Source organism: Neolamprologus brichardi, chromosome 17 (genome assembly GCF_056152115.1).
Source record: "Neolamprologus brichardi isolate AB-2024 chromosome 17, ASM5615211v1, whole genome shotgun sequence".
NCBI lineage: Eukaryota > Metazoa > Chordata > Actinopteri > Cichliformes > Cichlidae > Neolamprologus > Neolamprologus brichardi.
The window spans coordinates 28,437,209-28,450,206 of record NC_142120.1 but is presented as its reverse complement, the minus strand read 5'-3'; the positions used below and the strand labels follow the sequence as shown (position 1 = coordinate 28,450,206).

At 38.8% G+C, this 12,998-nt stretch overlaps 1 protein-coding gene across 1 annotated transcript; it reads right to left on the bottom strand.

Moving 5' to 3' along the window:
• Nucleotides 1-11,820, bottom strand: LOC102786677 (regulator of G protein signaling 8-like). The gene is made up of 4 exons (XM_006797812.3): nucleotides 11,683-11,820; nucleotides 4,750-4,815; nucleotides 1,645-1,811; nucleotides 1-1,412 (listed from the first exon to the last, which is right to left on the bottom strand). Exons 2-4 carry the CDS (start codon nucleotides 4,802-4,804, stop codon nucleotides 1,236-1,238), a joined length of 399 nt encoding a protein of 132 aa, XP_006797875.2. The 5' UTR covers nucleotides 4,805-4,815; nucleotides 11,683-11,820; the 3' UTR covers nucleotides 1-1,235.
• Nucleotides 11,821-12,998: the final 1,178 nt, after the last annotated feature.

Here is a 12,998-nt window from a genome sequence, read left to right as displayed (position 1 = left end):
TCTAGAGTTTTCCCCCTACTGGCAGTTAAACAGAACGCAAGTTTAAGGCATTTTCCTTCTGTCTAACCGTTTTAGGCCTGGAATCTAAGTCCATCTTTGATAATTTCCACATGCTACACACAATTCTTATTCTTATAAGTGAATATATTTATTTCACCACTCTATTTTAGCAAACCAGCTGAACTGTGCTGGTCCTAAATGCCAAACTTGATATTACAAAGCAAGTTTTATGTTAGCTGGTTTGTCAAATCCAAAAACTCCAGTAAGACATAACGGGTATCACAATGGTGCTCATCAACTTTTTGCTGTTAACCCAGGCTTTGTGCGTGCTCACATAGAAGAGGTGCTTGACACATCATTTGACAAAATGGCCACAGTGAAGGCCACATACACTCATTTGCAAACACACAGGCTCGTGCAAACTATTTTTTAACCACTAATCAGCCACAGCGGCTGCAGCATTTATCCAACAAAAACAACAATACAGTGCTTTTTTAACACGATATTTACTGTCAATATTTTGACAGGGAGCGTACAATGGTCCGGTGGTATCACATTGTACAGTAATCAGATGATTGGCAGCCTGTTTCCAAGCTGTGCAGCAAACAAACTCTTTCCAGAGGCAGCAGGTTATGTACAGCCAGACGAAACTAAATCTAAACCCGTGTGATTCACCGCTGCAACAATAGAACATTTTCGTACATTTCCTACTGCCATAAAAAAAAAACACTTTTCAAATATACACACAGAGAATTTCATCAGGTCAAAGAGATGACATCACCTGTTACATCCTATCATATTGCTTAGGCACTGTTCACATCTTATTAGTTTGTGTGATTGGATACCAAAAGACAGTGTAATGAAAAATTACCTTTCCCAAAACATATTCTAAATCATTTAAGGAGGCGCGTTTACAAATGACAGAATTTACCCTTGATGTTCATCCAAACAAATGTCAACCTTTCAAGGCGTGATATCTTTTTTTATTTTTTTTGAATTACAGGCGTTTTGTGCAACATCAAATCCAAAACAAAAATTGACTTCAAAAGCAGCTTAATACATTATTTAGATCATGTTTGGCTTTTAGATCCTGTCAGTCTCCATACCAACAGCTCTGTATCTCCTTTCACTCCTCCTTCGTCTGACAGGCAGCCCTTTTTGTTTAACTGAGTTTCTAAAGAGTCTTCTGAGGTGTCAGCCGTGTTTTTTTTGTCTTCTTCTTCTTCATCTTGCTTTCATTGCTGTTCAGCCTGCTCCAGGAGATCTTGGTAGGTTTCTGATTTCAGAAATCGTGGGTAACAGTCGTTTTCCATCAGGCCATATATCAGTTTCTGCGCCCTGTCGAAGCAATTTGGCCCCGGCTGAGAGATATTTTTACTGATTTCTTCTCTGGTCACACAGTCAATGTTTATCTAGGTTCAGAAAACAGCAGCTTTTATTTCATCCTTTCTTTCTGAATATATTTTTACATCATGTGTTTAACTGTAAAAGATAAACAGTGTAGTACTGAATAACAGAGAGTGAAAGATTTCCTTTTATTTGAATGTTTTTATCGTAAAAGTGAGTCAAATCACCACCAACCGGGGGTGATTTGTAGATACACAGGTCTGACTTTGTTTACTCCTCAATTCACAAAAGCCATACCTGTCTAGGTGCACCAACTTGGACAAACTCAGTGTATATCTGTTTGGCAGCAATGGTCATTTCTGTCACTCTGATTATTTTCTTGTACTTTTTGCAGGCCAGCCAGAAAAGAAGGTTCTCATCACTGTACTCTGTCCTCAAGAAGTCCTCAAACACCAGCTGGCCAGCTGTGCAAAAACAACAAAAGCACTTTGAAATACAGACAGTTTCATTTCAAACCCTGAAGAAGTAAACACTTGAATTTTTAAGGACCTGTGTGTTCAGACTGCTACAGTTTTATAACCCTACAGGTTGGATTTTTTTTCCTCTTCTGTATTACACCACAAAACTCAATCAGTCGCTTCCAGAGCTCAGGTAGCTCACATTTGTTATGCTAACAACTGCATATATAAAACATTATATGGTAACACCCTAAACATACAGTAAAGGCACTTTAGCCTATTATTTGTGAATCATAACATGTCGTAGGCCGTTACATTATTATATTTTCTTTTAAAAGTGTCTTATAGTGTTATATAAATTACATATATATAAACTAGATTTTCGATTCCATAAATTATTTAAAAAAACAACAACCTTATATTCCTCAAAAGTATGTTACCATTTCATATTTTCATTTTAAATTGCTGAAATTATTATTAACTATGTAAGCTGTGGAAAATTATGCTTAAATCATTGGTTTCACTTGTGCTTACTGATAGTTGTTACTTTGATGTCTTGGAATAAAAGATTATTGATTAGACAGCTGTTTAAAAAGAAATATCTTTGAACCATGGTTTGATTAGTGCTGTGTGCTTTCACATTTATGCTATCAAGTGAAGTGTTTTTTCTAAAAGTTCAAAATTGTTCCAAAACAGCAGTGGGGTAGTGGAGGAGGGAGCCACGTTAACTTTCTTGCCTGAGAGTTTTACAAATATCATTTGATTGATAAATACATTGTTCACTACAAATATGTCACTTTTATCATGGTTTGGGTTCAAATACAGCTGCTGCCAGATGCTGTTTTCTTAGTTTCCATGGTGACACAAATTTGAAATGTATCACTACAAATACATGTTGTTCAGAGACAGGAAAAAGCGTAATAATTCATGCCCACAAAGACCACAAAATATTTCTTTTTTAAAGATTTTCTATGACTGTTTCACAAAATGCCATGAGACCTGACAGAGCCAAAAAAGGATAATTTTTAAACCTTAACCACATATGGCAAGGTACAAAATCAGCTTGTTGAATAGTTAAATTAAAAATGATCTTGTTGAACATTGCATTACTTTTGGCAGCCTTCCTAATCATGCTGCATCTGTAAGCTACTTTGCAACCCACCTAAACCCCAGCTCATCTATTTCAAGCTATTAACTTTATTTTTGACTTCATCAGTGTCATCTCATTGATGCCAATTGCTCACTGTACTGAGGGAAGCTACTACTGCTCTCCCGACTGGGGAGAACCAAATCGCCAAATATACAAGTCAATGAGTTCTTTTAGACTGAAGGTCTGAAACTTATGCTCTACCATTCCTGGGACTCTATCCACCTCTTTAGATGATCATTTCAGAATGAATTAGCTCATATGATGGCTATTTTACATCTATGTGCATTCATGACAGTCATTGCGGCTGATTTCAGTGCAAATAAATGAAAGATCCAAGATGGTAGCATGGACGTAAACTTGAAAATAACTTTTTACACTGATTTGAAGGATTCACATATCTAATCTACAGGAAACAGCAGCTCATTTGGACTTTTCTGCTATTTCAATTTCACTGTCTGTCACCAGAAACTTCTGCTCTGTGCTCTTCAAAAGAGGCCTCTTTTGTTCACTGTAAACTGCTGTAAGCTCTTAAATCAGGAACAAGTTTTTCTGATGACAGGGACAAAAAATTGGGTGAAAGCAAATTTAAACGAATCATTCACTTTCAAATTTAGAAAATATTTTAGGTAAATTTCATGAGAGCAACAAGCCTCCTCTGAAGGTTAAGCAATTCTGTATCTTTCTCTCACATTCTCCTTTCCTCCTAACAGTGCTCGAAAGCTCAAAGAAGTCAGTGAACAAAGAGACGATGCAGAAAACTGCCAGGCATTGTGGTGCATGTCTGGAGGCCCTTTTAACTTCAAAACCTTCAAAAAACCGAACCCCGCGTGCTCTGCCTCTGCATCATATAATTGCACACACCAGTATTTCTTGTTATCTGCTCCCCACACTCCTTACCTTTGTTATGGGCGTATTCATGGAGCTCTGATGCCAACGCAGGTGTTAAATACTCAGCTCGTCTTAGGGGAGCACAAACAAGCAGCTAACTGCGAGCACCGGTGTTATTCACAGAAATCGCTTTACATAAATCACAGCTGGCGCTCTGACAGTAATTGACAGGAAACAAAACACATCCAGAGGCCGCTTGTTCCCGTCTACAAATCACTCCATATCTGAACTTTCAATCACAACAGAGCTGACTGGTTAAATTCGCATGAGACGTAAAGGTATATGAATGCCATTAGATTTTTTTTGCTTTTCCTTTTTTTCTGCCCCTGTTTACCTGTTTATCAAACGTGTCATTGCAGTCCTTCAAAGGGAAATTGAGCAAATGGAATGCGAGATGAAATTTATACTCCGGAGGGCAGTCAATCTTGATGCCGAAGACAACAGGCTAAAATATTACAGATGGGCTGAGTTCATTTCAGTGGAGTAATGAGAGACGAAAGGCAGCGTAAAGAGTGAGAAAAAGAAAGAACTTATCTGCCACCTCAGTCATTTTCAAAAAAAAGGGCAGGAGTGTGGTCAGGTGATAGCCGCGAGTGGGTGCCGGCTTTATAAATGAATAAGAGTTGGTTGAAATCATCCTATCTACACCGGCAGCTCAGATTACGCTTCTTATCTCGGCCAGTGTCGTCCTCCTTAAATATATCTTCCAAATGGGTTTGATGAACTTGAGGGGAGAATATATCCTCGATCCTCCTAAAGAAGTCTCGAGGGCAATTCACCAAGATTTGCAGGGCCGAGCGGCGCAGAATTGAGAAGGTAGGAAAGAAAAAAGACAGAGAGAAAGAGGATGAGGAATTGAGAGAGAGCAGCCTTTGACAGGACAATGAGAGGAGTAAGTGGCCTTACTTTTACACTCCAGAAGACGGTCAAATGACTCCCCCCACGCCATCAATGACATCATTAACAGGAGCTCTGCAGAGCAAAATTGAAAAAAAAAAATCTTCATGAAACGTACATCTTGTCAAACAGACACTGTACATTCTGTACAAAGGATCAGGGCACATTCACGTCAGAGATAAGCTGATAAAAAGTTAAATCCCAAATTGTACCTACTTATTACATTAGATTAACTAATTAACGTTTTATCTCTTAAACGTCACTTTTTAAATTAACTGATATAAATCATTCATATTGTCAGTTTAATAAAACTCCAAATGGGTACCTCATCTTGTCATATTTCCAAGTCTAGAGGATGAAATTAATAACAATGAGTAACATCTTAGCTGATATTGGCTCCTAATTGAATACCAGGTATCAGTACAGTGAATGACTTGATATCTGATGCCAAATATTAGATCACTCAGTGCTTCTCCTGGATGTGAGTTCATTCCTGACCACAGCAGTGAAAGAAGTATTCAGATATTTTCCTTGCAATTTTTTGCTTTTACGTATCATCACAAAGTATGTCATAAATGCTGACTTCATAATGTGAAAATCATTGGTTTGATTGGTTGCCTATAAAAAGGAGTGCATGATTTCATCCCAGAAGGATGGGACCATCAGCTTAATCAAATGATACAGCCATGCGAAAAATTAAGTGCATATTTACTGTTTCCAAAAGGAATTTTGAGGATAAGTAGCAGCCAGGTGCTGCGCCTGATTAAATGATCATCATCAAGTGTGAGCATTTGTATAAAAGCATAAGAACCTGAATGCAGTCTGGAGCATTCAGGTGTGTGTTAACACAATGCCAAAATCTTCCCTGGAGTGGATGGATGCCCCAGAAAATTCCCCCGGAGAAATTCATGTTTAGAGGAACTGCAAAAAACCCAAGAGCTGCATCTCAGAGTCAACTGGCCTCAGTTAGCGTGTTAAATATTAAAGTTTATGACAGAGCAATTTGGAAAAAGCTGAACAAGTACAAAAACAAGTATAGAAAGTCTATTCTCTCTAACAATAACTTGGCAGCAAAGGTTTGCAAAGCTCCATTTGAATAATCCGCAACCAAATTCTTTGGACAGAGAGACCAAATTGGAAATGTTTGGTCATAAAGTACAACACCAAATCAAACACAGCATATCAGCACAAATACTTCATTGCAACTGCCGAGTACAGTGGTAGAAGGGTGATGATTTGGGGTTTTTTTATACTACAGGAGCTTGACACCTTACAGTCTTTGAGTTCATCCTGAACTCCTCTTTATACCAAAGTGTTCTAGAGTCAAATAGCCATTGTGCTGACAGCTAAAGCTTGGCAAACGAAAAGAACAATGATCCCGTTCAACAGCAGCAAAGCTTTCACAGAATGACTGAAAAACAAAACCATGGTGCTGCAATGGCCCACTCAAAGTCCAGATGTCAACATGACTGAAACGCTGTGGCAGGATCTTAGAAGAACTGTGCAAACATCAATGAACTGAACCAACGCTGTAAATAAGTGTATGCCAAAATTCCTTTGCAACAACATGAGAGTCTAATAAATTAACTAAAATAACCAAACCAAAACAATTACTTCAAGTTATTGCTGCCAAATGTTTTTCTACAATGTACAAAAACATAGGGTGTATGTAGTTTTTCGCATAGAGTACTGTGAAAACTTTGTTTTTCAACACTTTATAATGTAAAACATTTGCGAGATAGCCACCTGTCATAATAACCACTTTTACGTTAAGTGTCCCTGTGGCGTTAACACAGGATAAAAGTCTGTACCTCAGTTTTAATGGAGTGTTTAGGTCAGTTGACAGAAAGAGCAGGAAAGAGTCAAAAGTCCAAAAATTCCAAAGGAACCCCCCACTTTGCTGTAACTAAAATTGCAAAATTTAAGAGTCGTAAGAGTCGTAAGCACACTAGAGGACAATGGGCTATCAGGCCACCCTCATAAAGTCTGTTGCTGATTGGTTGTTCAGGGACAACACACCAGTGATTTGCTGGAGGTTATGTTGTAGCTGTGGCAGTGCTCATCCTGTTCGTCCTTGCACAAAGGAGCAGTTATTGGTCCTGCTGATGGATTAAGGACCTTCTATGGCCCTGTCCAGCTCTCCTAGATGAACTGCTTGTCTCTTGGAATCTCATCCATGCTCTTGAGACTGTGCTGAGAGACACAGCAAACCTTCTAGCAATGGAACATATTGGTGTGCTATGCTGGAGGTGTTGGACTACCTGTGCAACCTCTGTAGGGTCCAGATATTGCTTGATGCTGCCAGTATTGACCAGCCAAATGCAAAACTACTCCAAAACAGTCAAAAAAGATGAGGAGGGGGACAGCGTCAGTGACCATTCTTTTTTGGGAGGTTGTCTCATTGCTGTGCCCTTAGTGCACCAAAGCAGCTGAAACTGATTAACAACAACCTCGGCTACATAACTGACCAGATCAATATCCCAGAAGTTTAACTGACTTGATACAATACTCATTGTATCAAGTCACTCATCAAGTGCTGCTTTAAATTTTTAGAGCAGGGTATATTGATACAGGTTGGATAGTTCACTGGTGAGGAAAAAGTGTGATAGAACACAAAGGGAGGAAGCAGAACTAGGAACAAAAGGACCGGGTTCATGCAGAAGCATTACTTTTATGACAATACTTGTTTAGCCATTAGGCAAAACAGTTACTCCCTACAAAACTGTTTTTAGGCTCTCCTAGATCCAAATTTGATGATGAAAAATATCAATATAAAATAATACAAATGCAGGAAAATTATCAATACTGCAGTTTGGAAACAACAGTAACTAAATATCTTACACATGAGCTGCTAACATTATGCAGATGGCAGTTAGACAGCTGTGGGGACTGGGGGTACTAGCATGGACTGAAAAGCCTGTAAGTTTAATTGTAACTCATCTACAGTGAGTTAGATTCATGTCAGAAATCTGTTTTTTTATGGCAAACCAGCAGCATCCTCTTGCCATTAATACACTTGTTCAGAGATTCTAAATTAGATGAAACTTTAATGATTCTTGTGGGCAAACTGGGTCGTTGCAGCAGCAGGGAACCAGATGAGAATAAGTCAGAGCGGTAAATGTTATTCAAGGAATTAAAGCAAGTGAACGTGCTGAAAAGTAGAGCAAATAAATAAAAAAAAAATCAGCGACAGACTCACAGGATCAAATACTTGGCAAGACCTAGTCACGCTATCTGACATTCGGATGACATAAGAGCTGCTTTACAGATAATGTCAATGACAGAGATACATATGGATTGTAAGCAGGCAGATACAGTAGCTTCTGCTTGTAGGGAAACGTGTGCTATTTATATCTGTGACAGCTCCTCAGGATTCTGTTAGGTACTATTTTTTTAATGCAACCTCCTGTATATTCCCACAGGCTCTTCTAACTACAGCATACATATTCATAACCCGGGGTGGGCTTTCAATTACTTGCTGAATTATATAAGGCTTAGAACTATTTAAAGTAAGTGATCTAAGGGAGCACTAATAGGAACAAACAGGAAAGATGGCCAAGATCTGACGGGAGGAATATGACGCACTGATGATAGCAAACGTTTCACTTTTTATGCTCGTAAACTAGTCTGACAGTACAAAGTGGTAGAGCAAGGACTAAAGCGTCCAAGCTTTTGAGCGTAAAAAAATACTTTATTCTACCTGCGTTAAAGAAATGTTCCAATAAATACTTGAAGATGAGCCAGCTTGAATGTTTTTGATACTGTTGTTTCTGAGTTTCTCAGAAGTAAAGATGATATTAGAGCTACATATGCGCCCATCCAGATTTGATATCCTTTTAATGGAAGCTGTTGCATACAGTATTTTGGCAAGACAGTGCTAAACCCCATACTGGAGCTATTACAAGGGCATGGCTTTGTTGTAAAAGTGTCCAGGTACTGAGCTGGCTGCAGTCCAGACCTGTTTAGTCAGACCTGACTGGGCACATCATGGAATGAAAAATATGACAATGAAGACTCAGGACTGTTGAGGAGCTGGAATCCTACATCAGAACAGAGCAGGACAACATTCCTCTCTCAAAAATCAGCATGCAACACAGTGAAATTGCCACCAGATTTAAGGTGAGCTGTTGTTTGTTATCAACAAGTAACATGTCCAACCTAAAACATCTGATATGTTTTATATATTCTCCTGTTCTCTGAATAAAATTAAGGTTTATGAGATTTAAAAATCATTTCATTCTGTTATTTACAGTTTACACACCTTTTTGGAATTGTGGCTTTTTGCTTTAGCTTGTGCTAAAGTTGATTTGGACTGAACACAAATTGGCTGATGCTTAGCGGTTCAGGTTGGAACTTTTGTATGTATAAAGCTAAATAGATCTCATTTAACAATTTCAAGTCACCAGGTGGCCAATTACAGTTAGGCCTTCTATTTCTGTAGGACTAATATTTGAGACTGGAGTTTAAAAATAAAAACTGAAAATGAACTGAGAAAAGAACAAAGGAAAGCGCTGAGAGGAGCAGGTGCAGCAGAGAAGAAGCTGCTGGTGTGTCTGAAGCCACTGGAAGACAGCGCTCCAGAGAGGGTACGCTTTAAACACTGCTCTGCCCTGCTTCTTTATAAGATACACACTCAGAAATGTGCACATCATAGATGAATGTCCTGTGTCCGAGATTCAGAAGATGCCTGGCAACCAGAGCTGTGAGCTTTTTTGGGGACCGTTTTTAGAGCCTCAGTTATGGGCATCATAATTTCTTTAACAGTGCTTGAGAATAATTTTCCCATATGCTAGGCTATAGAGAGCTGTCAGTGTGAAGAAATATAGAAATCAAGAACACTTCCTCATGTCAGTGGATTTTTTTCTCTCTGTAGGATGTCATTAAGTCAGCAGCATCAGCCTGACACTGTAAGGCAGGCATTAGTACCTGGTGCAAGACTGCTCCAGGCACCACAGTCCAGCCTGCTATGGCAAGCCAACATTGCAGAGTTAGTGTCATGCACTTTTCTGCTGTGACAGCTGCCCAAATGACTGAGCATAACAGACAGATGCTGGAGACTCGTGTTGCTTGCAAACTAGCAGATTTCCCCCATATTTTTCTATCAGATTCTAGTTAACAGATTAACATCTGTTTTTGCTGAATTCTATGAAACATTTAGCTGCAAATTAATGCCCTGACGAAGGTAAGCATATGAACTAGAGAACCTTTTCTTCTTTTAAATTAAATTAGGTTAATTCCCTTCCATCCAAATAAGTGAAAAATGTAAGGGAAGAGCACGCTGCCTTGTCCTTTAATGTTCATTAAGGTTGTCAGAATAGTACGATTTTAAATAAGAGGAAAATCCTGGAAACCATTTTTTGATATGATGGGAAAGATTTTGACCCCATCGTTCAACAACAGAAGTAATGACGTCAAAGTTTACTTGTTAATTAACAATTAATTTCCCCTATTAAAAGTAACTTTTTACAAAGTAACTATTTAGGATTTAATATAAAAGGTTTTAGAAATTATTTTGATCATCACGAATCGTGAAGATAACATATTTTAAAACCTACTAATAAACAAAGGAAACAACACAATACCTGGCATCTTAATGATTTAATTATTGTGGAACAGCAGTATGGAAAATGCAAAAGAGACACACACAAAAAAACCCACAGATCGCTCACTCTCAGTCTGCATTTCTTTGCATCCTTGGCTCTGCTTTTCAGGCCTGAGGTCTGTCTGATTGCACTGCTGTGCTCTAGATGTTACTATTTATTTACTCAGATTAGTTCTCCAAACTCTGAACCCTCTGCTCAGTTCAGCTACAGTTCCCCGGCTGCCGTGCACAGACAGCAACCTGATGGATTCTCTACATGTCCATAATCTGCTCTGTCATGGCTTAATATCCCATCTCCGACCTGTAGTTATTCCTCTTTTATCTAACTATCATTGCTAGTCTCTGTTATAATGTAGTATGGTGTTATGAATGTTAACTACTTCAGCTGTTAGTGAGGGGAGGCACTGTGACCCTGTCTGTCTGGAGCCATGCAGTGTAAAGCTGTGTGTTAGCTGGAGGAGGCAAAGACAGAACTGCTTGTGTTAATATTTATGCTAAACGTCCAGAAGAAGAAGAAGAGACGAGAGATGAGGGTGGAGGTGGGTCTCAAAGTAGCTTGCAGATGCATATAGCACATCAAATATGAGAAGATGTCTTTACTTTTTCAAACCCTTTTGCTTTTTTATGGTGTTGACAAGATGCTGAAGGCAGAAAATGCCATATAAGAGATTAATAGGAAGGCTCAAACTGACAGCCTTGGCACATATTTCTGTTAGATAATTGTGTAAAAAGCTCACTTGTCCAAGCACTGTTGCTCTAATCATTCAATTCCTAAAATTATTCATAACAAAACAAAACTCAGCCAAAGGCTGTGACATCTTTAAATTCTGTTTGCAGTTTCATGACCATTATCAAGCAGTTCTTCAGAAGTACAGGACAAGGCATCAGAAGAAAGGCTATCCTAATGCAGGCACTCAGTTTTTGGAGTGCATCATATAGAACAGAGAGCACATTCAGCTCAAAGTATTCTCGCTCGTCTTTGGCCCTTTTTCATGTTTTCTTTGGGAGGGAAAGAGTGAAGCGAAAGAGAGCTGCAGGCATACTGAGAAACACAAAGGAAGAAAGTTCCAATAAAAACGGCACAGATCACAGGAGCACCATCAGAAACACTTGTTCTCCAACTCGCAGACAAGAGAAAACCATCCGCAAAACACATCCCAGTTTTATTTTAGCAACATGTTTTCTGTATAGGCGAGATCAGAGAAAGTCAGTCATTACCGAAGAACAAAGCAGACCGGAGGGGAAGTAAAACAGTGAGAATATTCAAGAGTACCAAAAAGCTCACTGACAGACAACCTCTTTGTCTTGAAGCGTGAAGCCAATTTGAAGCTCATACTTACAACATGTGTTTTCTGTTGCCGAAAAGTATTTTTCTGCCGTTGTGCAGATAAGTGTCCTCCTTGTCGGGCTTTTCTCTCTTCCTCTGACTTACTTTACAGGTACAAGTCTGTGCATGTTGAGCTTGCGCTACAGGCGTTTCCAGGGTTGACAGAAATGTCACTTTTCACTCGTCAGTTTTTAACCGCGCTCTAAAACAGAAGCGAAGCCACAGGACTTTGGCACCAAAAGCCCACATTTTGTTGCTTTCCACAGATGTGTTTCTCAAGCTAGCGTTTATAGACATTTAGAAATGTGAATCATTCAAACTGAGAAAGAAAGATAGACCTCAAGCAAATCATTAGTTCCTAACTCCTCCCTGCTGCTGCATACCTGTTTGGCTAAGATTTTGGCCCTTCGAGACTGCCGTGCAACCGATGTGAGGAATCTGTTAATTTAACAATAAAGCGCAAACATTTTCTTTGCTCATACTAAAAAATGGCTAAGATAATCATTAATGTTATTTAGTGAGATGAACATGTCCTCACTATTTGTAGCAGTAGGTGTTACGCTTTTCAGTGACCCAGTAAAATTTGCTTTATGTATTTATTCATGGAAGCAATTGTGAAACTGTCAGAAGAACACTGGCCAAATTCAGAAATAGGAAACAGGAGGTCTGAGAGTTTGGATATTGGAATTGGATATAGAAAATTCTACAAATGAGCCAGTATAATAGAAAAGGGATCAGCATTAAGGCCTTAGGCAAAGGAGGGACACTAATTACAGCAGTAAATATCATTCCTAGTTGTTTAGGAAGGGTTAAAATAAAAAGAAACCCAGGAGGTAATGCTTCAAGTGCATTTGCTGTCTGACAAAATGGCAAATTTCACAATGTGTGAGTATAATTACTGTAGATCTGTGTGACTAGTTGTTGCTATAGCAACATAATATTCAACTTAAAAAAGCAACAAAAACAGCAATCACTACTAGTGACAGAATATCATACACTTTTCCTTTTTTTGCAGTATTTTGTAATATTTTGAATCCACTTTGTTATTTTATTGGTATCAACTATGAGTTGTTCTTATAGGACAGCTGATTTTGCTGATTTGCTGATTGAGGATTTAATTCAGGAGACACTCTCTTGATTGAACCTAAATGTGATAAAAGAAGTAAAATTGTTTTGAAGCCCATCCCTGTCAGATGCCGTCTGATTGTAAAGGGGCTGCAGTTGGCACCAGTAACGGCCTTAATTTGGGTCAAAGATCGCCCAGTGTCTTGACGCACAGCCAATTGGACCCTACAGCTCAGTGCTGGTGAAATATTTTGGGGTCTTCTA

Bases quoted from the DNA above. Each gene is read 5' to 3' on its own strand.
- LOC102786677 (XM_006797812.3), bottom strand. From the start codon at position 4,804: ATGATGTCATTGATGGCGTGGGGGGAGTCATTTGACCGTCTTCTGGAG. The intron at 1,812-4,749 runs GTAAGGCCACTT...GTTTTTGCACAG, and splicing joins CCGTCTTCTGGAGTGTAAAA to CTGGCCAGCTGGTGTTTGAG. The intron at 1,413-1,644 runs GTATGGCTTTTG...TTCTGAACCTAG, and splicing joins AAGTTGGTGCACCTAGACAG to ATAAACATTGACTGTGTGAC.